General features: G+C 58.4%; 1 protein-coding gene across 1 annotated transcript in view; it reads right to left on the bottom strand.

Moving 5' to 3' along the window:
- Positions 1-2,709: 2,709 nt before the first annotated feature.
- The window catches only part of erf (Ets2 repressor factor), a 338,698-nt gene continuing 319,309 nt past the window's right edge, over positions 2,710-22,098 (bottom strand). Inside the window, exon 4 of the mRNA XM_072469068.1 lies at positions 2,710-5,032. Coding sequence (XP_072325169.1) covers positions 3,843-5,032 — 1,190 coding nt within the window. The 3' untranslated portion in view covers positions 2,710-3,842. The remainder of the gene's footprint in view (positions 5,033-22,098) is intronic.

Raw genomic sequence — 22,098 nt, 5'->3', positions numbered from 1 at the left:
TGTAACAGGCTCGAGATGGGCTGAATGAGTCTCCTCCTGTTCCTGCGTAACAGGCTCGAGATGGGCTGAATGAGTCTCCTCCTGTTCCTGCGTAACAGGCTCAAGATGGGCTGAATGGGTCTCCTCCTGTTCCTGTGTAACAGGCTCGAGATGGGCTGAATGAGTCTCCTCCTGTTCCTGCGTAACAGGCTCGAGATGGGCTGAATGGGTCTCCTCCTGTTCCTGTGTAACAGGCTCGAGAGGGGCTGAATGGGTCTCCTCCTGCTCGTGTGTAACAGGCTCGAGATGGGTTGAATGGGTCTCTTCTTGGTCCTGTGTAACAGGCTGAACGGAGGGAGTGAGAGAAAGAGAGAGGGCGAGGTGTGGTCCGAGTCCAAGGTTGGCGACACAGAAAACAAAACACACGATTGAGATGGAGGTTGGTAAATGTCAAAATTTTTAATTTTTTTTATGATACATTTTTGAACCGCGAATCCAATAATTTCTGTATACTTATATTTACAGGACTGGTCAGATAAGGCAGTTTGATCAGGCTGATCGACATTGGGCGCGGCAAGGGGAGGGCCAGCGCAAGGGAGGAATGCAGTATGCCAAGAGAGACTGAATCCGTCTCTTCACAGCTGGGGGAAAAGTGGGGGATTTGGGGGGATGGGGGATAGAGGTCTGGGCAAGGGGAGCTAGGGTTTTCTTTGCTGCGGATATAACAAACTGAGAGGGGAGCAGCAAGCTCCAGCCTGTCTCCATGCCCCTTCCCCCAGCCAGTGGTTGCCAAAAACACCCGCTCAGTGACCGGGCCTACGAGCAGGCCAGAGCTGGGGCCCTGTGTCCAGGGGAGCTGCATCTCACAATTTCAGGGAACCTTCCAGTCTAATTCCAACCCTATGGGCATTTCCCCCGCTCCCCACCACTGATTTCTGCCCCTCCCCCAAGTTTGCCCCAGTCCCCCATCATAATGGCCAAGGAGATGAGCTTACGTCTGCCTCATCGTTCACCACCCCCGCCCCCCCCCCCCTCTAGCTTTTCCCACCAGTTTTACTTCCTGCAAGGGCCAGTGACCACCTAGCAGGAGCTAAGTTGGTGTGACATCCCAACCTGACGACCTAAACGCACAGGTCCAGAATGGATCGTGGGCTTTGAGGGGTGTGGGGGGGGGGGGAACACAGGAGACCCATCCATACCCCTTACCCATCTTCTTTCTGTCCCCCCCAAACATCACTGCTCAAGGTTGTATCAAGTTCATTGATGAAAGCATGAGATGCAGAAAATTAGGTGAATTCTCGCAACCCCCCTCCTCCCCCACCCCAGGGGAAGTAGGCAGAGGCAAGAGAAACAAGCAGGCCACCAAGCCCCACGGTCATCACCTCCCCCGCCAGGATAGGGGTGGGATTCATCCAAACCCATTGGAATTACAGAGGTGAAGATCCCGTGGAAGTAATTTTAGAACCTGGAAGCGGAGGCGAGAGGCAACAGGTTGGTTTAGTTCGGGAGCAAATCTGCCTTGCTGTCATCAAGGTGAATGGACATTGGCCATCCCACACCCTCCTCTCGCTCCCTGTTCCAGTTGACCAGGGGAGCCAGTATTGGCAGTGCATTCTGGGAGAGGTAGGACACATATATGCAACAAAGTCATGCCCAACATTCCATCGCACTTTGGTTAGGCTTTAGCTGGAGGATCGTGTCCGAATCTGAGCCCTGCACTTCAACAAGCATTTCCCAGAATGCTCCCAGGGATGAGGGAGTTCAGATATTGTGGAGAGGCTGGGATTGTCCTCCTTGGAGCAGAGAAGGTTCGCGGGGAAGAGATTTAATCGAGGCATGCGAAAAACATGTCAATAGAGGGGAAAGTGGGAGGAAACCCTCAGTCTAAAATCATTGGCAAAAGAACCAGACAAGATGTGAAAACTCTGCCAAAAGAGCGAGCACAGGGAAAATGGGCCCGAAAAGCCTCCTCCTGCGCAGTGTCATGAATCACCATTCTCAAGCAGGTGGCAGAGACATACATTTATCAGTTGTAGATGGCTTGTCGGGGTTGAGCGCTCGACATTCGACTGCAGGAGGCATCTTCCGAGGCAGACGGATCGCTTGCGCTGACTCTCTTGTCATCGAGGGACTCGGGAATGGAATTCTGTACTATTGTCCCAGGACTGTGGGATTGCATGTCGCTGAGGCAACAGTTCGGCTCGAGAGGCAAACCTGCTGTATCGGCACGAACCCCCAACCCCCCGTCTCCCGAGCCCTCAACCCCCTCTCCCAAGCCCCCAACCCCTCTCTCCACCAAATTCTTGTAGACTTGGCCTTGTGGGGAAGAGTGACTCCCTAAGCCTGTCAGTCGAATCAGCTTTATTAGAGAAGCTTACACATACTTAAAAAGTGATTGTCAGAAAGTTAAACCCACCCCACCTCATGTCCTTGCCTACCCGCTTCCCTCCCTCACACCCCCTATCTCTCTCCCCTATCCCTCCCTCCCACCAACCACCACCTTTACTCTCAATCTGGAGATAACGGAGCGTAGGCTCTGGATGGAGCCTGGGCCTTGCCTGTTCCCTGCATGGGGGCTCCGTCCAACACCAAGTGTCTAAGCATCCTCCCCTGGATCTACAGCGTAGGACAGTCTCTTCCTTGGCTTTGTGTCAGCCCCCCAGTCGGGTGACCCTCCGCTCTTCTCCCACCCCCACACCTTAAACCCACCCCCCAAATTCCTGTCCCCGTCTCTCAAACCCACACCTCCCTCCCCACCTTCGCAGTAAAATGTTTTTATAAATAGAATTTAAAATATTTCTAAAAAAGAAAAAGAAATGGTTTCAAAAAAAGGACCATGCCCACTCTCCCCAATCGTCTTCCCCGTTGGTCAGCAAGGCTGTGCCCAGCAGCCATTTTGAGCTGGAAAGGGTTCAGGAGTCGAGAATTCAATAAAATGGCAGTCAAATGACTCTCCTCCCTAAACTTTTTTTTTGGGGGGGGAGAGAGAAACAAAGGCGGGAGACAGAAATATTTGATCTCAAAACATTTGCCTTCACTTTTCTACACATTAAAAGAAAATTGGGTTGAATAAAACACCCAACTGGCAAAACATCAATGTTAAGCCTTCAGGCAGCTAATGAGGGGACTTTGCCATGATGAGCTTCCACTGGCATTGCCAGTGGTAACCTGCATTTAATGACAGCAGCTCCATTCCGAAAGGGTTTATTTTAACAGAGTCAATCTCACCCCTTTCCCTCATTCGGCTGCCAACCCAGGGACCACTGTCACCGGCAGCCATCTTGTCTGTGTGTGAGAGAGAGAGAGAGGAAAGGGAAAAGTGGGCCCTCAAATTGACGTGATGGTGGTTGGCTTGGTGGATGTCGGGATGGGGGGGGGGGGGCGCGAGACCGAGACCTCGAAAGAGGAATAATTATCTTTAAAAATAGAGTAAACAAAAAAAGGTTTTTTGGGTTTCTTTCTTCCTCCTTAAAATTAATAAAAGTAAACACCTCACCCACCCCCGTCGAATTAAAAGTCAAGACTTCATCTCTATTTAAAAAAAAGACAAAATAAAAATGGCGGTGCTAAGTGAGGGAGACAGGGGGGAAACCGCCCTATCCCACGACCCACGCGACCGAGACCTGCAGGAGTCAATAAGGCACCCTGGAGTTGTCCTGGTTGAAGGCCATTTTGTCTTTAGAGGTTTCGAACCTTGGTGCCGGGGACCAGAGGTTTGACACCTACGTACGACCCCCCTCCCCCCCCTCCCCAACTGCCACCACATCCCTCCTGCCCTGTGCTCCCGGGTGGAAGGCAGGGGGCAATGGGAGAGAGAGAGCATTGAGAGGGAGAGAGAGAGAGAGAGAGAGAGAGAGACCCCGTCACGACTCCTTGTTCTCCAGGGAGAGTTCGGCAGTAGCCTGCTGGAGGTCCGTGCTCTCCCGACGGGCTGTCCCTGGACACCCAGGGGGCTCCTCGGCCCGCGGTTTCTTATCGTCCATCTCGTCGGCTGCCGCCTCCACTCGCTGGTCCTCGCTCCACCGTCTCTTGAAGCGGAGCTTCAACGGGATGCAGCGAGCGTCCGGCCGACTGGCCTCCCGGGAGGTGGGGGCGGGGACAGAGGCCGGCGGCAGAGGGGGCGGCAGGGCCTCGATGGCCGTGGGGGTCTTGAAAACCTCGCCATCTTCCTCCTCGCTGATATCGGTCACCTCCACCGTCACGTCCTCCTCCTCCTCATCCTCAGGATCCGAGATGGGCTCCACCTTAATCTGGGGCAGGGGCCTACTGCAGCCTGGAGCCTCCTCGGCCTCTTGGCCAACTGGTCGGGCCTTCTCGCGGTTCTTGCGGCCCGGGGGCGGGGGCTGGAGCTTGAACTTGAAGGAGGGCGGCTCCTCCGGAGGCAAGGGTGGTAGGGGCAAGGGGGGCAATGGTGGGGGATGGTGGTGGTGGTGGTGGTGGGGCTTGTTCTCAGGCCTCTGGGGCTGGGGCACCACAATGTTGGGGTAGTGCAGGAAGGCCCGAGGGCTGAGGTGATAGTTGTAAACGCTCTGAGTATGGGCCTGGAGGTAGCGCTTCATATCGTCAGGGTTGAAGGAGAAATGGCTGGCCCCCGGGTACATGGGGCTGAGGCTTGGCGATGGCGTGTAGCTCAGGTGGGTTGGCGTGACCGAGAGCGCGGGTGAGAGCGGCGGAGCCAGCAAAGGGCCCCCCGTCGCCATTGGCGACACTGGGAAGGGGCTGAGCGGTTCCGTGTGGACCCGGTGTCGGGGATAGATGCGGAAGATCCCGTGAGGAGGGGGTCCTGCCCCGCCACCGCCCCGGAAGCCGTTGAGGTCAGCGGCCCCCCCTCGCCGCTCATCTGGCAGCCCCTCCTCGATCTCCGAGTTAACCGAGGTGCCGTCACTGCAGTCGCTCACAGAGCCGCGGCCCATCCGGCGGGCCACAGCCGAGTAGGCAGCCGGCGATCGCAGGTCCTCGGTGGGGGACAGCACATCTGAGGGGGTGGAGGGAGGGAATCTGAAATGGGAGGAGCCAGTAGGCACTGGGGGGGCACTCTGGGGCACAGCAGCACCTGTGGAGAGAAAAAGAGAGGGGGGGGGGTGTGAAAGGGAAGGAGAGGGGAGCGAGAGGGAAGAAGGGAGCGAGAGAGGGAAGAAGGAGAGCGAGAGAGGGTGAGCGAGCGAGTGACAGGGAACGAGTGAGTGAGAGGGGAGCGAGTGAGGGAGGGGGAGTGAGTGAGGGAGGGGGAGCAAGTGAGGAAGGGGGAGTGAGTGAGGGGGGAGCGAGTGAGGGAGGGGGAGGAAGTGAGTGAGGGAGGGGGTGCGAGTGAGGGAGGGGGGTGCGAGTGAGGGAGGGGGGTGCGAGTGAGGGAGGGGGCACGAGTGAGGGAGGGGGCACGAGTGAGGGAGGGGGCACGAGTGAGGGAGGGGGCACGAGTGAGGGAGGGGAGAGGGAGTGAGGGAGGGGAGAGGAAGTGAGGGAGGGTGGAGCGAGTGAGGGAGAGCGAGTGAGGGAGGAAGAGTGAGTGAGGGAGGGTGGAGCGAGTGAGGGAGGGGGAGGAAGTGAGTGAGGGGAGAGGAAGTGAGGGAGGGTGGAGCGAGTGAGGGAGGGAGTGCGAGTGAGGGAGGAAGTGAGTGAGGGAGGAAGTAAGTGAGGGAGGGGGAGCGAGAGAGGGAGTGCGAGTGAGGGAGGAAGTGAGTGAGGGAGGAAGTGAGTGAGGGAGGGGGAGCGAGAGAGGGAGGGAGAGTGAGTGAGGGGGGAGCATGCGAGGGAGGGGGAGGAAGTGAGTGAGGGAGGGGGAGGAAGTGAGTGAGGGAGGGGGGTGCGAGTGAGCGATGGGGTGCGAGTGAGGGAGGGGGCGCGAGTGAGGGAGGGGGCACGAGTGAGGGAGGGGGCACGAGTGAGGGAGGGGAGAGGGAGTGAGGGAGGGTGGAGCGAGTAAGGGAGGGAGAGCGAGTGAGGGAAGAAGAGTGAGTGAGGGAGGGGGGAGCGAGTGAGAGAGGGGGGAGCAAGTGAGAGAGGGTGGAGCGAATGAGCGAAGGGAGGTGCGAGTGAGGGAGGGGAGAGGGAGTGAGGGAGGGTGGAGCAAGTGAGGGAGGGAGAGCGAGTGAGGGAGGAAGAGCGAGTGAGGGAGGGGTGAGCGAGTGAGGGAGGGGCGAGCGAGTGAGGGAGAGGCGAGCGAGTGAGGGAGGGGCGAGCGAGAGAGGGAGGGGCGAGCGAGTGAGGGAGGGGCGAGCAAGAAGGGGGATGAAAGGGGGGGATGAGTGGGAGGGGGAGGGAGAGGGGGGAACGAGAACGAGAGGAGGTGATGAGAGGGAGAGGAGGAGCAAGAGGGGTGGGGGAGAGGGAATGGGAAGGAGAGGTAGGGGTGTGAGAGGCAGGGGCGGGGCAAGAGGGAGAGGGGTAAGAGAGAGAGAAAGAAGTTCAGTAAAACAGATACATTTTGCAACAGCAATTTTCCCAATCCCAAATTCCTTTTATAACTACCCCGAATTGCAAATTCCCTTTCATAACAATAATAATCTTTATTCTCACAAGTAGGCTTACATTAACACTGCAATGAAGTTACTGTGAAAAGCCCCTAGTCGCCACATTCCTGCGCCTGTTCGGGTACACTGAGGGAGAATTCAGAATGTCCAAATTACCTAACAAGCACATCATCAGGGACTTGTGGGAGGAAACTGGAGCGCTCAGTTTCCCAATCCCAAATTCCCTTTCCAACATCCCCCCATCCCAAATTCCCTTTTCACTATCCCCCCCATCCTAAATTCCCATTCACCAACCCAAATTCCCGTTCACCATCCCCTCATCTCAAATTCTCTCTCCAAAACCTCATATCTCAAATTCCCTGTTCAACTCTGCCCCCAGACTCCGGGTTGCGGCGATGCGGAGCTAAGCCGCGCGTTTCGGCAGCTCCCGCGGAAACGGACTTTTGGGCTCTACAAAGGAGCCCCAACGGAGCTTTTTTTTGGTTGATCCCGTGTGGGAAGGAGCAGTGAGGACCCCCCCCCACAATATTTGGCAGGGAGCAGCGGTGGAGCAACGAGGGAAGACGCCATGGAGCAGAGAACAAAACGAGGGGAGGAGGGCAAGATGGCGGAGGACGGAGAGCGAGCAGCGTGGGGGCCAGACCAGCAGGGGTTCCTCAAGCGATGTGTGGAGGAGCTGAAAAAGGAGGTGCTGGCGCCGATGATGTTGGCGATCGAGGGGCTGAAGGAGACCCAGAAGACCCAGGCGGTGGAGCTTCGTGAGGTGAACGATAAGGTGAATACCAACGAGGTCGAGATCCTGGGCCTGGCGGTAAAAATGGAGGCGCACGAGGCGGTGCACAGGAGGTAGGCCGAGAGAATTGAGGTCCTGGAGAACAGGTCGAGGAGGAAGAACCTTCGGATTCTGGGTCTTCCTGAAGGAGTGGAGGGGGCTGATGCTGGGGCGTATGTGAACACGATGCTCCATTCGCTGATGGGAGCGGAGGCCTCTCCGAGCCCCCTGGAGCTGGAAGGGGCTCACCCGGTCCTGGCGAGGAGACCCAAGGCTGGTGAGCCGCCAAGGGCGATAGTGGCAAGGTTCCATCGCTTCGTGGATAAAGAAAGTGTGCTGAGATGGGCCAAGAAGGTGCGGAGCAGCAGATGGGAGAACGCGGTGATCCGAGTTTACCAGGACTGGAGCCGGAGGTGGCAATGAGGAGAGCTGGCTTCAACCGGGCCAAGGTGGTGCTGCATAGAAAAAGAGTCCGGTTCGGCATGCTGCAGCCTGGCGACTGTGGGTCACTTATCAGGACAGACACCATTATTTTGAAACGCCAGAAGAGGCTTGGACCTTTATACAGACGGAAAAACTGGACTCGAACTGAGGGGATGTGGTTGTATATGGGGTTGTAAATATGGGTAAAGAATATTTCATGGGTGGGATGATGGATGGGGATGTGGGTAGAGTTCTGGATAAAATTCCTAAAATTGCCTTTTTTCTTTTCTGTAGACAAGATGATGATGATGGGGAATGTGGGCGTCGGTGCTGGAGGGAGGTGAGACTCGGGGGTGAGAGAACTGGGATGATGGCTGCAACAGGACCTGCGCCACAGGGGGCGGGGCTGGTTCAGGAAAGCGCAGGCTTTTTCCCGCGCCAAAAGGGGGGGGATGGAGGAAGGTAAGGAGGAGGAGAGACTCCCACACGGAGGAGATCAACGGGAAGGCGGGGTCAGCAGATGTCAGCTGACTCACGGAAGTAATATGGGGGAGCAAAAGTGCTAGATGTGGATCTAGCATGGGGGGGAAGGGGGTGAGGATTCTAGGGTTGCTGCTGCACTGTCCGAGGGGGAACTGAAAATGGAAGAGGTGGTCGGGGCGGGGGTTCCCCGCCTGGGGGACTGGAGGGAGCGGGAGATGCGGGCACGGGACTGGCCTAAGATAGGAGATGGCTAGTCGGGGGGGGGGGGGTAACCCCCCAATCCAGCTGATCACGTGGAATGTGAGAGGCCTAAATGGGCCAGTTAAGAGGGCCCGAATGTTCGCACACCTAAAGGGACTGAAGGCAGACGTGGTCATGCTTCAGGAGACACATTTGAAGGTGGCAGATCAGGTCAGGTTAAGGAAGGGATGGGTAGGACAGGTGTTCCATTCGGGGCTGGATGCGAAGAATAGAGGGGTGGCAATACTGGTGGGAAAGGGGGTGTCATTTGGCCCAAGAACATAGTAGCGGACAAGGGAGGCCGATACGTGATGGTGAGTGGTAGGTTGCAGGGGACGGAGGTGGTACTGGTGAATGTATATGCCCCAAACTGGGACGATGCTGGATTCATGAAACGGATGTTGGGGCGTATTCCAGACCTGGAGGTAGGGAGTTTGATAATGGGTGGGGATTTTAACACGGTGCTGGACCCAGCACTGGATCGCTCCAGATCTAGGACGGGGAGGAGGCTGGCTGCGGCCAAGGTGCTTAGGGGGTTTATGGATCAGATGGGGGGAGTAGATCCGTGGAGATTTGCCAGACCTTTGGCCAAATAATTTTCTTTTTTCTCCCACGTACATAAGGCCTACTCCCGGATAGATTTTTTTGTTTTGGGCAGGGCACTGATCCCGAAAGTGGAGGGAACGGAGTATTCGGCCATAGCCATTTCAGACCATGCCCCGCACTGGGTGGAACTAGAGCTGGGGGTGGAGAGGGACCAACGCCCGTTGTGGAGATTGGATGTGGGACTGCTGGCAGACGAGGAAGTGTGCGGGAGTAGTATGGGAGGCGCTGAAGGCGATGGTCAGGGGAGAGTTAATCTCCATCAGGGCTCACAGGGTGAAGAGTGAGGGCAGGGAAAGGGAGAGGTTAGTGGGGGAGATTTTAAGGGTGGACAGGAGCTATGCAGAGGCTCCGGATGAGGGACTACTCAGGGAGAGACGAAGTCTCCAGACGGAGTTCGGCCTGTTGACCACAGGGAAGGCAGAGGCACAGTGGAGGAATGCACAGGGGGCGATATATGAATATGGGGAGAAGGCGAGCCGGATGCTGGCACACCAGCTCCGTAAGAGGATGCCAGCGAGGGAAATAGGTGGAGTCAAAGATGGCAGGGGAACTATGGTGCGGAGTGCTGGGAAAGTGAATGAGGCTTTTAAGGCCTTTTACGAGGAACTGTATAGGTCCCAGCCCCCAGGGGGAAAAGAGGGGATGCGGCGATTCTTGGATCAGTTGAAGTTCCCGAGGGTGGAGGAGCAGGAGGTGGCTGGTTTGGGGCGCCAATTGGTGTGGAGGAGCTGGTTAATGGACTGGGGAGCATGCAGGCAGGGAAGGCCCCGGGGCCGGATGGGTTCCCAGTGGAGTTCTACAGGAAGTATGTAGACCTGTTAGCCCCGTTGCTGCTAAGGACCTTCAATGAATCAAGGGACGGGGGGACCCTGCCCCCGACAATGTCGGATGCGACGATCTCTTTGATCTTAAAGCGGGATAAGGACCCACTGCAATGTGGGTCATATAGACCGATCTCGCTCCTTAATGTAGATGCTAAGTTGCTGGCAAAAATGTTGGCCATGAGGATTGAGGACTGTGTCCCGGGGGTGATTCACGAGGACCAGACGGGATTCGTAAAGGGTAGGCAGTTAAATACTAATGTACGAAGGCTCCTAAATGTGATAATGATGCCATTGGTGGAGGGGGAAGCGGAGATAGTGGCAGCCATGGACGCGGAGAAGGCCTTTGATCGGGTAGAGTGGGAGTATCTCTGGGAAGTTTTGAAGAGGTTTGCGTTCGGGGGAGGGTTTATTAGTTGGGTTAAGCTCCTGTATAAAGCCCCGGTGGCGAGTGTGGTTACGAACCAGCGGAGGTCGGAGTATTTCCGGCTGTATCGAGGGACGAGGCAGGGGTGCCCCCTGTCCCCTCTGCTGTTCGCATTAGTAATTGAACCTTTGGCCATGGCGTTACGGGAGTCGGGGAAATGGAAGGGGGTAGTTCGAGGGGGAGAGGAACATTGAGTGTCGCTGTATGCAGACGACCTGTTGCTATATGTGACGGATCCAGTGGAGGGGATGGTTGAGGTAATGCAGATTCTATGGGAGTTTGGAGACTTTTCGGGCTATAAGCTCAATGTGGGAAAGAGTGAGCTCTTTGTGATCCATCCGGTGGACCAGGGAAGAGGGATAGATGACCTACCGTTGAGGAGGGCGGAAAGGAGCTTTTGATACTTGGGGATTCAGGTAGCTAGGAGCTGGGGGGCACTGCACAAACTTAATTTGACGTGGCTGGTGGAACAGATGGAGGAGGATTTTAAAAGATGGGACAGGTTGCCACTCTCGCTGGCGGGTAGGGTACAGTCGGTTAAAATGGTGGTCCTCCCGAGATTTCTTTTTGTATTCCAATGCCTCCCAATTGTGATTACTAAGGCCTTTTTAAAGAGGGTAAGCAGGAGCATTACGGGATTTGTGTGGGCGAGCAAGACCCCGCGGGTAAGGAGGGGGTTCCTGGAGCGTAGCAGAGATAGAGGAGGGTTGGCATTGCTGAATCTGGGTGGTTATTATTGGGCAGCCAACGTGGCAATGATCCGTAAGTGGGTGATGGAGGGAGAGGGGGGCGGCGTGGAAGAGGTTGCAGATGGCGTCCTGCAAAGGAACGAGCCTGGGGGCGCTGGTGACGGCACCGCTGCCACTCTTGCCGACAAGGTACACCACGAGCCCGGTGGTGGCGGCAACGCTAAAGATCTGGGGGCAGTGGAGATGGCACAGGGGTGCGACGGGAGACTCGGTGTGATCCCCGATCAGAGACAACCATCGGTTCATCCCAGGGAGGATGGACGGGGATTTCAGAGCTGGCATCGGGTAGGGATTAGAAGAATGGGGGACCTGTTCATTGACGGGACGTTTGCGAGCTTAGGGGCGCTGGAGGAGAAGTTTGGGCTACCCCCGGGAAACACTTTCAGGTACATGCAAGTGAGGGCATTTGTGAGGCGGCAGGTGAGGGAATTTCCGCTACTCCCGGCACAGGGGATTCAAGATAGGGCGATTTCGGGCGTATGGGTCGGAGAGGGCAAGGTGTCGGCGATATACCAGGAGATGAAAGGGGGAGGCTTTGGTAGAGGAGCTGAAGGGTAAATGGGAGGAGGAGTTGGGGGAGGAGATTGAGGAGGGGCTATGGGCTGATGCCCTAAGTAGGGTTAATTCCTCTTCCTCGTGTGCCAGGCTCAGCCTGATACAATTCAAGGTGGTTCACAGAGCGCGTATGACGGGTCGAGGCTGAGTAGGTTCTTTGGGGTGGAGGACAGATGTGGGAGGTGCTCAGGAAGTCCGGCGAACCATGTCCATATGTTTTGGTCATGCCCGGCACTGGAGGGGTTCTGGAGAGGAGTGGGGAGAGCAATATCTCAGGTGGTGAAAGTCCGGGTCAGCCAAGCTGGGGGCTAGCAATATTTGGAGTAGTGGACGAACCGGGAGTGCAGGAGGCGAAAGAGGCCGGCATTCTGGCCTTTGCGTCCCTAGTAGCCCGGCGAAGGATCTTGCTAATGTGGAAGGAGGCGAAGCCCCCCAGCCTGGAGGCCTGGATAAATGATATGGCTGGGTTCATAAAGTTGGAGAGGATTAAGTTCGCCTTGAGAGGGTCTGCGCAGGGGTTCTACAGGTGGTGGCAACCGTTCCTAGACCATCTCGCGGAGCGTTAGAGGAAGGTCGGACAGCAACAGCAACCCAGAGGGCGGAGTGGGTGGGGGGGCATCGTTCGTTGGGGGCGGGGGGGGGGGGGGGGGGGGGAGGGGAGGGGAGGGGGGGGAGAAGAGAGGGGAGGGAGGAGGAAGGGGGGGTTCCTTTGGGGGGCATGTGAGCAAGAAAGCACATGAATGATCCGGAAACTGACATGTACGGGATGAATCCAATGTACAAAGTTTTGTATTTTACTGACTTGCCATGTTCAAAATATAGTTATTGAAAAATTCTTAATTCGGGTAGCGCGAGAGAGAGAGATGGAACGCGAGAGAGAGGGAGCGGGAGAGAGAGAGGGAGCTGGAGAGAGAGAGGGAGCGGGAGAGAGAGAGGGAGTGCGAGAGAGGGAGCACGAGAGAGAGGGAACGCGAGAAGGAGAACGCGAGAGAGAGAGGAAGCGTGAGAGAGGGAGCGTGAGAGAGATAGAGGGAGCGCGAGAGAGAGGGAACGTGAGAGAGAGAGGGAGCACGAGAGAGAGATGGAAAGCGAGAGAGAGGGAGCGGGAGAGAGAGAGGGAGCGCGAGAGAGGGAGCGCGAGAGAGAGGGAGCGCGAGAGAGAGAGGGAGCGCGAGAGAGAGAGGGAGCGCGAGAGAGAGAGGGAGCGCGAGAGAGAGAGGGAGCGCGAGAGAGAGAGGGAGCGCGAGAGAGAGAGGGAGCGTGAGAGAGAGGGAGCGCGAGAGAGAGAGGGAGCGCGAGAGAGAGGGGAAGCATGAGAGAGAGGGTGCGCGAGAGAGGGAGCGCAAGAGAGAGGGAGTGTGAGAGAGAGGGAGTGTGAGAGAGAGGGAGTGTGAGAGAGAGGGAGTGTGAAAGAGGGGGAGCATGAGAGAGAGGGAGCGTGAGAGAGAGGGAGCGTGAGAGAGAGTGAGCGTGAGAGAGAGTGAGCGTGAGAGAGAGGGAGCGTGAGAGAGAGGGAGCGTGAGAGAGAGAGGGAGCACAAGGGAGAGAGGGAGCGCGAGAGAGAGAGAGAGGGAGAGAGAGAGAGGGAGTGCGAGAGAGAGGGAGCGCGAGAGAGAGAGGGAGCGCGAGAGAGAGAGGGAGCATGAGAGAGAGGGAGCGCAAGAGAGAGGGAGCGCAAGAGAGAGGGAGCGTGAGAGAGAGTGAGCACGAGAGAGAGAGGGAGCACGAGAGAGAGAGGGAGCGTGAGAGAGAGGGAGCGCGAGAGAGAGAGGGAGCGCGAGAAAGAGGGGGAGCATGAGAGAGAGGGTGCGCGAGAGAGGGAGCGCAAGCGAGAGGGAGCGTGAGAGAGAGGGAGCGTGAGAGAGAGGGAACGTGAGAGAGAGGGAGTGTGAGAGAGAGGGAGCGTTTGAGAGAGGGAGCGTGAAAGAGGGGGAGCGTGAGAGAGAGGGAGCGTGAGAGAGAGGGAGCGTGAGAGAGAGGGAGCGTGAGAGAGAGAGGGAGCACAAGGGAGAGAGGGAGCGCGAGAGAGAGGGAGAGAGAGGGAGCGTGAGAGAGAGGGAGCGCGAGAGAGAGGGAGCACGAGAGAGAGAGGGAGCGCGAGAGAGAGAGGGAGCGCGAGAGAGAGAGGGAGCGCGAGAGAGAGAGGGAGCGCGAGAGAGAGAGGGAGCGCGAGAGAGAGAGGGAGCGCGAGAGAGAGAGAGAGAGAGGGAGCGCGAGAGAGAGAGGGAGCGCGAGAGAGAGGGGGAGCATGAGAGAGAGGGTGCGCGAGAGAGAGAGGGAGCGCGAGAGAGAGAGGGAGCACGAGAGAGAGAGGGAGCGCGAGAGAGAGAGGGAGCGCGAGAGAGAGAGGGAGCACGAGAGAGGGAGCGCGAGAGAGAAAGGCAGAGCGAGAGAGGCAGAGTGAGAGAGAGAGAGAGGCAGAGCGAAAGAGAGAGGGAGGGCCAGAGAGAGAGGGTGAGCGCGAGAGAGAGTGAGCGCGAGAGAGAGAGGGAGTGCAAGAGAGAGGGAGAGCGAGAGAGAGAGGGAGCGCGAGAGAGAGGGAGCGTGAGAGAGAGAGGGAGTGCGAGAGAGGGAACGCGAAGAGAGAGAGGGAGCGTGAGAGAGAGAGGGATCACGAGAGAGAGAGGGAGCGCGAGAGAGAGGGAGCGCGAGAGAGGGAGCACGAGTGAGAGAGGGAGCGGGAGAGAGAGGGAGCACGAGAGAGAGAGGGAGCGCGAGAGAGAGAGGGAGCATGAGAGAGAGGGTGCGCGAGAGAGGGAGCGCAAGAGAGAGGGAGCGGGAGAGAGAGAGGGAGCGTGAGAGAGAGGGAGCACGTGAGAGAGAGGGAGCGCGAGAGAGAGAGGGAGCGTGAGAGAGAGGGAGCGCGAGAGAGAGAGGGAGCGCGAGAGAGAGGGGGAGCATGAGAGAGAGGGTGCGCGAGAGAGGGAGCGTGAGAGAGAGGGAGCGTGAGAGAGAGGGAGCGTGAGAGAGAGGGAGCGTGAGAGAGAGGGAGCGTGAGAGAGAGGGAGCGTGAGAGAGAGGGAGCGTGAGAGAGAGAGGGAGCACAAGGGAGAGAGGGAGCGCGAGAGAGAGAGGCAGAGCGAGAGAGAGAGGCAGAGTGAGAGAGAGGCAGAGCGAAAGAGAGGGCCAGAGAGAGAGAGTGAGCGCGAGAGAGAGTGAGCGCGAGAGAGAGAGAGGGAGAGCGAGAGAGAGAAAGGGAGAGCGAGAGAGAGAGGGAGAGCGAGAGAGAGGGAGCGCGAGAGAGAGAGGGAGTGCGAGAGAGGGAACGCGAGAGAGAGAGAGAGGGAGCGCGAGAGAGAAAGGGATCACGAGAGAGAGAGGGAGCGCGAGAGAGAGGGAGCGCGAGAGAGGGAGCACGAGAGAGAGATGGAAAGCGAGAGAGAGGGAGCGGGAGAGAGGGGGAGCACGAGAGAGGGAGCGCAAGAGAGAGGGAGTGTGAGAGAGAGGGAGTGTGAGAGAGAGGGAGTGTGAGAGAGAGGGAGTGTGAAAGAGGGGGAGCATGAGAGAGAGGGAGCGTGAGAGAGAGGGAGCGTGAGAGAGAGTGAGCGTGAGAGAGAGTGAGCGTGAGAGAGAGGGAGCGTGAGAGAGAGGGAGCGTGAGAGAGAGAGGGAGCACAAGGGAGAGAGGGAGCGCGAGAGAGAGAGAGAGAGGGAGAGAGAGAGAGGGAGTGCGAGAGAGAGGGAGCGCGAGAGAGAGAGGGAGCGCGAGAGAGAGAGGGAGCATGAGAGAGAGGGAGCGCAAGAGAGAGGGAGCGCAAGAGAGAGGGAGCGTGAGAGAGAGTGAGCACGAGAGAGAGAGGGAGCACGAGAGAGAGAGGGAGCGTGAGAGAGAGGGAGCGCGAGAGAGAGAGGGAGCGCGAGAAAGAGGGGGAGCATGAGAGAGAGGGTGCGCGAGAGAGGGAGCGCAAGCGAGAGGGAGCGTGAGAGAGAGGGAGCGTGAGAGAGAGGGAACGTGAGAGAGAGGGAGTGTGAGAGAGAGGGAGCGTTTGAGAGAGGGAGTGTGAAAGAGGGGGAGCATGAGAGAGAGGGAGCGTGAGAGAGAGGGAGCGTGAGAGAGAGTGAGCGTGAGAGAGAGTGAGCGTGAGAGAGAGGGAGCGTGAGAGAGAGGGAGCGTGAGAGAGAGAGGGAGCACAAGGGAGAGAGGGAGCGCGAGAGAGAGAGAGAGGGAGAGAGAGAGAGGGAGTGCGAGAGAGAGGGAGCGCGAGAGAGAGAGGGAGCGCGAGAGAGAGAGGGAGCATGAGAGAGAGGGAGCGCAAGAGAGAGGGAGCGCAAGAGAGAGGGAGCGTGAGAGAGAGTGAGCACGAGAGAGAGAGGGAGCACGAGAGAGAGAGGGAGCGTGAGAGAGAGGGAGCGCGAGAGAGAGAGGGAGCGCGAGAAAGAGGGGGAGCATGAGAGAGAGGGTGCGCGAGAGAGGGAGCGCAAGCGAGAGGGAGCGTGAGAGAGAGGGAGCGTGAGAGAGAGGGAACGTGAGAGAGAGGGAGTGTGAGAGAGAGGGAGCGTTTGAGAGAGGGAGCGTGAAAGAGGGGGAGCGTGAGAGAGAGGGAGCGTGAGAGAGAGGGAGCGTGAGAGAGAGGGAGCGTGAGAGAGAGAGGGAGCACAAGGGAGAGAGGGAGCGCGAGAGAGAGGGAGAGAGAGGGAGCGTGAGAGAGAGGGAGCGCGAGAGAGAGGGAGCACGAGAGAGAGAGGGAGCGCGAGAGAGAGAGGGAGCGCGAGAGAGAGAGGGAGCGCGAGAGAGAGAGGGAGCGCGAGAGAGAGAGGGAGCGCGAGAGAGAGAGGGAGCGCGAGAGAGCGAGAGAGAGAGGGAGCGCGAGAGAGAGAGGGAGCGCGAGAGAGAGGGGGAGCATGAGAGAGAGGGTGCGCGAGAGAGAGAGGGAGCGCGAGAGAGAGAGGGAGCGCGAGAGAGAGAGGGAGCGCGAGAGAGAGAGGGAGCGCGAGAGAGAGAGGGAGCACGAGAGAGGGAGCGCGAGAGAGAAAGGCAGAGCGAGAGAGGCAGAGTGAGAGAGAGAGAGAGGCAGAGCGAAAGAGAGAGGGAGGGCCAGAGAGAGAGAGTGAGCGCGAGAGAGAGTGAGCGCGAGAGAGAGAGGGAGTGCAAGAGAGAGGGAGAGCGAGAGAGAGAGGGAGCGCGAGAGAGAGGGAGCGTGAGAGAGAGAGGGAGTGCGAGAGAGGGAACGCGAAGAGAGAGAGGGAGCGTGAGAGAGAGAGGGATCACGAGAGAGAGAGGGAGCGCGAGAGAGAGGGAGCGCGAGAGAGGGAGCACGAGTGAGAGAGGGAGCGGGAGAGAGAGGGAGCACGAGAGAGAGAGGGAGCGCGAGAGAGAGAGGGAGCATGAGAGAGAGGGTGCGCGAGAGAGGGAGCGCAAGAGAGAGGGAGCGTGAGAGAGAGTGAGCGTGAGAGAGAGGGAGCGTGAGAGAGAGGGAGCGTGAGAGAGAGAGGGAGCACAAGGGAGAGAGGGAGCGCGAGAGAGAGAGAGAGGGAGAGAGAGAGAGGGAGTGCGAGAGAGAGGGAGCGCGAGAGAGAGAGGGAGCGCGAGAGAGAGAGGGAGCATGAGAGAGAGGGAGCGCAAGAGAGAGGGAGCGCAAGAGAGAGGGAGCGTGAGAGAGAGTGAGCACGAGAGAGAGAGGGAGCACGAGAGAGAGAGGGAGCGTGAGAGAGAGGGAGCGCGAGAGAGAGAGGGAGCGCGAGAAAGAGGGGGAGCATGAGAGAGAGGGTGCGCGAGAGAGGGAGCGCAAGCGAGAGGGAGCGTGAGAGAGAGGGAGCGTGAGAGAGAGGGAACGTGAGAGAGAGGGAGTGTGAGAGAGAGGGAGCGTTTGAGAGAGGGAGTGTGAAAGAGGGGGAGCATGAGAGAGAGGGAGCGTGAGAGAGAGGGAGCGTGAGAGAGAGTGAGCGTGAGAGAGAGTGAGCGTGAGAGAGAGGGAGCGTGAGAGAGAGGGAGCGTGAGAGAGAGAGGGAGCACAAGGGAGAGAGGGAGCGCGAGAGAGAGAGAGAGGGAGAGAGAGAGAGGGAGTGCGAGAGAGAGGGAGCGCGAGAGAGAGAGGGAGCGCGAGAGAGAGAGGGAGCATGAGAGAGAGGGAGCGCAAGAGAGAGGGAGCGCAAGAGAGAGGGAGCGTGAGAGAGAGTGAGCACGAGAGAGAGAGGGAGCACGAGAGAGAGAGGGAGCGTGAGAGAGAGGGAGCGCGAGAGAGAGAGGGAGCGCGAGAAAGAGGGGGAGCATGAGAGAGAGGGTGCGCGAGAGAGGGAGCGCAAGCGAGAGGGAGCGTGAGAGAGAGGGAGCGTGAGAGAGAGGGAACGTGAGAGAGAGGGAGTGTGAGAGAGAGGGAGCGTTTGAGAGAGGGAGCGTGAAAGAGGGGGAGCGTGAGAGAGAGGGAGCGTGAGAGAGAGGGAGCGTGAGAGAGAGGGAGCGTGAGAGAGAGAGGGAGCACAAGGGAGAGAGGGAGCGCGAGAGAGAGGGAGAGAGAGGGAGCGTGAGAGAGAGGGAGCGCGAGAGAGAGGGAGCACGAGAGAGAGAGGGAGCGCGAGAGAGAGAGGGAGCGCGAGAGAGAGAGGGAGCGCGAGAGAGAGAGGGAGCGCGAGAGAGAGAGGGAGCGCGAGAGAGAGAGGGAGCGCGAGAGAGAGAGAGAGAGAGGGAGCGCGAGAGAGAGAGGGAGCGCGAGAGAGAGGGGGAGCATGAGAGAGAGGGTGCGCGAGAGAGAGAGGGAGCGCGAGAGAGAGAGGGAGCGCGAGAGAGAGAGGGAGCGCGAGAGAGAGAGGGAGCGCGAGAGAGAGAGGGAGCACGAGAGAGGGAGCGCGAGAGAGAAAGGCAGAGCGAGAGAGGCAGAGTGAGAGAGAGAGAGAGGCAGAGCGAAAGAGAGAGGGAGGGCCAGAGAGAGAGAGTGAGCGCGAGAGAGAGTGAGCGCGAGAGAGAGAGGGAGTGCAAGAGAGAGGGAGAGCGAGAGAGAGAGGGAGCGCGAGAGGGAGCGTGAGAGAGAGAGGGAGTGCGAGAGAGGGAACGCGAAGAGAGAGAGGGAGCGTGAGAGAGAGAGGGATCACGAGAGAGAGAGGGAGCGCGAGAGAGAGGGAGCGCGAGAGAGGGAGCACGAGTGAGAGATGGAAAGCGAGAGAGAGGGAGCGGGAGAGAGAGGGAGCACGAGAGAGAGAGGGAGCGCGAGAGAGAGAGGGAGCATGAGAGAGAGGGTGCGCGAGAGAGGGAGCGCAAGAGAGAGGGAGCGGGAGAGAGAGAGGGAGCGTGAGAGAGAGGGAGCACGTGAGAGAGAGGGAGCGCGAGAGAGAGAGGGAGCGTGAGAGAGAGGGAGCGCGAGAGAGAGAGGGAGCGCGAGAGAGAGGGGGAGCATGAGAGAGAGGGGGAGCATGAGAGAGGGAGCGTGAGAGAGAGGGAGCGTGAGAGAGAGGGAGCGTGAGAGAGAGGGAGCGTGAGAGAGAGGGAGCGTGAGAGAGAGGGAGCGTGAGAGAGAGAGGGAGCACAAGGGAGAGAGGGAGCGCGAGAGAGAGAGGCAGAGCGAGAGAGAGAGGCAGAGTGAGAGAGAGGCAGAGCGAAAGAGAGGGCCAGAGAGAGAGAGTGAGCGCGAGAGAGAGTGAGCGCGAGAGAGAGAGAGGGAGAGCGAGAGAGAGAAAGGGAGAGCGAGAGAGAGAGGGAGAGCGAGAGAGAGGGAGCGCGAGAGAGAGAGGGAGTGCGAGAGAGGGAACGCGAGAGAGAGAGAGAGGGAGCGCGAGAGAGAAAGGGATCACGAGAGAGAGAGGGAGCGCGAGAGAGAGGGAGCGCGAGAGAGGGAGCACGAGAGAGAGATGGAAAGCGAGAGAGAGGGAGCGGGAGAGAGGGGGAGCACGAGAGAGAGAGGGAGCGCGAGAGAGAGAGGGAGCATGAGAGAGAGGGTGCGCGAGAGAGGGAGCGCAAGAGAGAGGGAGCGGGAGAGAGAAAGGGAGCGAGAGAGAGAGGGAGCGTGAGAGAGAGAGGGAGCGCAAGAGAGAGGGAGCGTGAGAGAGAGGGAGCGTGAGAGAGAGAGGGAGCGTAAGAGAGAGGGAGCACGAGAGAGAGAGGGAGCGCGAGAGAGAGAGGGAGCGCGAGAGAGAGAGGGAGCGCGAGAGAGAGAGGGAGCGTGAGAGAGAGGGAGCGCGAGAGAGGGAGCGCAAGAGAGAGGGAGCGTGAGAGAGAGAGGGAGCGTAAGAGAGAGGGAGCACGAGAGAGAGAGGGAGCGCGAGAGAGAGAGGGAGCGCGAGAGAGAGAGAGAGAGGGAGCGCGAGAGAGGGAGCGCGAGAGAGAGGGAGCACGAGAGAGAGAGGAAGCACGAGAGAGAGAGGGAGCGCGAGAGAGGGAGCGCGAGAGAGAGAGGGAGCGCGAGAGAGAGAGGGAGCGCGAGAGAGAGGGAGCGTGAGAGAGAGGGAGCGGGAGAGAGAAAGGGAGCGAGAGAGAGAGGGAGCGTGAGAGAGAGAGGGAGCGCAAGAGAGAGGGAGCGTGAGAGAGAGGGAGCGTGAGAGAGAGAGGGAGCGTAAGAGAGAGGGAGCACGAGAGAGAGAGGGAGCGCGAGAGAGAGAGGGAGCGCGAGAGAGAGAGGGAGCGCGAGAGAGAGAGGGAGCGTGAGAGAGAGGGAGCGCGAGAGAGGGAGCGCAAGAGAGAGGGAGCGTGAGAGAGAGAGGGAGCGTAAGAGAGAGGGAGCACGAGAGAGAGAGGGAGCGCGAGAGAGAGAGGGAGCGCGAGAGAGAGAGGGAGCGCGAGAGAGAGAGAGAGAGGGAGCGCGAGAGAGGGAGCGCGAGAGAGAGGGAGCACGAGAGAGAGAGGAAGCACGAGAGAGAGAGGGAGCGCGAGAGAGGGAGCGCGAGAGAGAGAGGGAGCGCGAGAGAGAGAGGGAGCGCGAGAGATAGAGGGAGCGCGAGAGAGAGAGGGAGCGCGAGCGCGAGAGAGAGAGGGAGCACAAGAGAGGGAGGACGAGAGAGACATTGAGCGCGAGACAGAGAGTGAGCGCGAGAGAGAGAGAGCGCAAGAGTGGGATACATACATACACACACACACACACACACTCAGAGTGGGACACATACAGTGGGACACATACACACACAGAGTGGGATACACACACACACAGAATGGGGGACACACAGACACACACACACACACAGAGTGGGACACACACACACACACAGTGGGGGACACACACAGAGTGGGACACACACACACACACAGTGGGGGACACACACAGAGTGGGACACACACAGAGTGGGACACACATACACAGTGGGACACACACACACACACACACACAGAGTGGGACACACACACACACACACACACACAGAGTGGGACTCACACACACGTACAGAGTGGGACACACACACGTACAGAGTGGGACATACACACACACACGCACATACAGAGTGGGACACACACACACGCAGAGTGGGACACACACACACACTCATACACAGAGTGGGACACACACACATACAGAGGGACACACACACACACACATGTACAGAGTGGGACACACACACACGTACAGAGTGGGACACACACACGTACAGAGTGGGACATACACACACACACGCACATACAGAGTGGGACACACACACACACACACACACACAGAGTGGGACACATACACATACAGAGGGACACACACACACACACATGTACAGAGTGGGACACACACACACACGTACAGAGTGGGACACACACACACACAGTGTGGGACACACACACACACACACACACACACACATGTACAGAGTGGGACACACACACACACATACACACACACACATGTACAGAGTGGGACACACACACACACACACACACACAGAGTGGGACACACACATACACAGACACACACACACACACACACAGAGTGGGACACACACATACACAGACACACACACACACACAGAGTGAGACGGACACACACACACACACACACAGAGTGGGACGGACACACACACATTGAGTGGGACACACACACACACAGTGGGACACACACACACACAGTGGGACACACACACACACACACACACAGAGTGGGACACACACACACACAGAGTGGGACACACACACACACACACACACACACACACACAGAGTGGGACACACACACACACACTCATACACAGAGTGGGACACACACACACACACACACACAGAGTGGGACACACATACACACGTACATGTACAGAGTGGGACACACACACACGTACAGAGTGGGACACACACACACACAGAGTGGGACACACACACACACACACACACACACAGAGTGGGACACATACACATACAGAGGGACACACACACACACACACATGTACAGAGTGGGACACACACACACACACACACACACACACACAGAGTGGGACACACACATACACAGACACACACACAGAGTGGGACACACACATACACAGACACACACACACACACACACACACACACAGAGTGAGACGGGGACACACACACACACACACACACACACACACACACACACACACAGAGTGGGACGGACACACACACACTGAGTGGGACACACACACACACAGTGGGACACACACACACACACACACACACACACACACACACACAGAGTGGGACACACACACACACA

Source organism: Scyliorhinus torazame, chromosome 12 (assembly GCF_047496885.1).
Source record: "Scyliorhinus torazame isolate Kashiwa2021f chromosome 12, sScyTor2.1, whole genome shotgun sequence".
In the NCBI taxonomy this organism is placed as follows: Eukaryota; Metazoa; Chordata; class Chondrichthyes; order Carcharhiniformes; family Scyliorhinidae; genus Scyliorhinus; species Scyliorhinus torazame.
The sequence above is the reverse complement of the archived record's forward strand: the minus strand, read 5'-3'. Positions and strand labels throughout refer to the sequence as shown.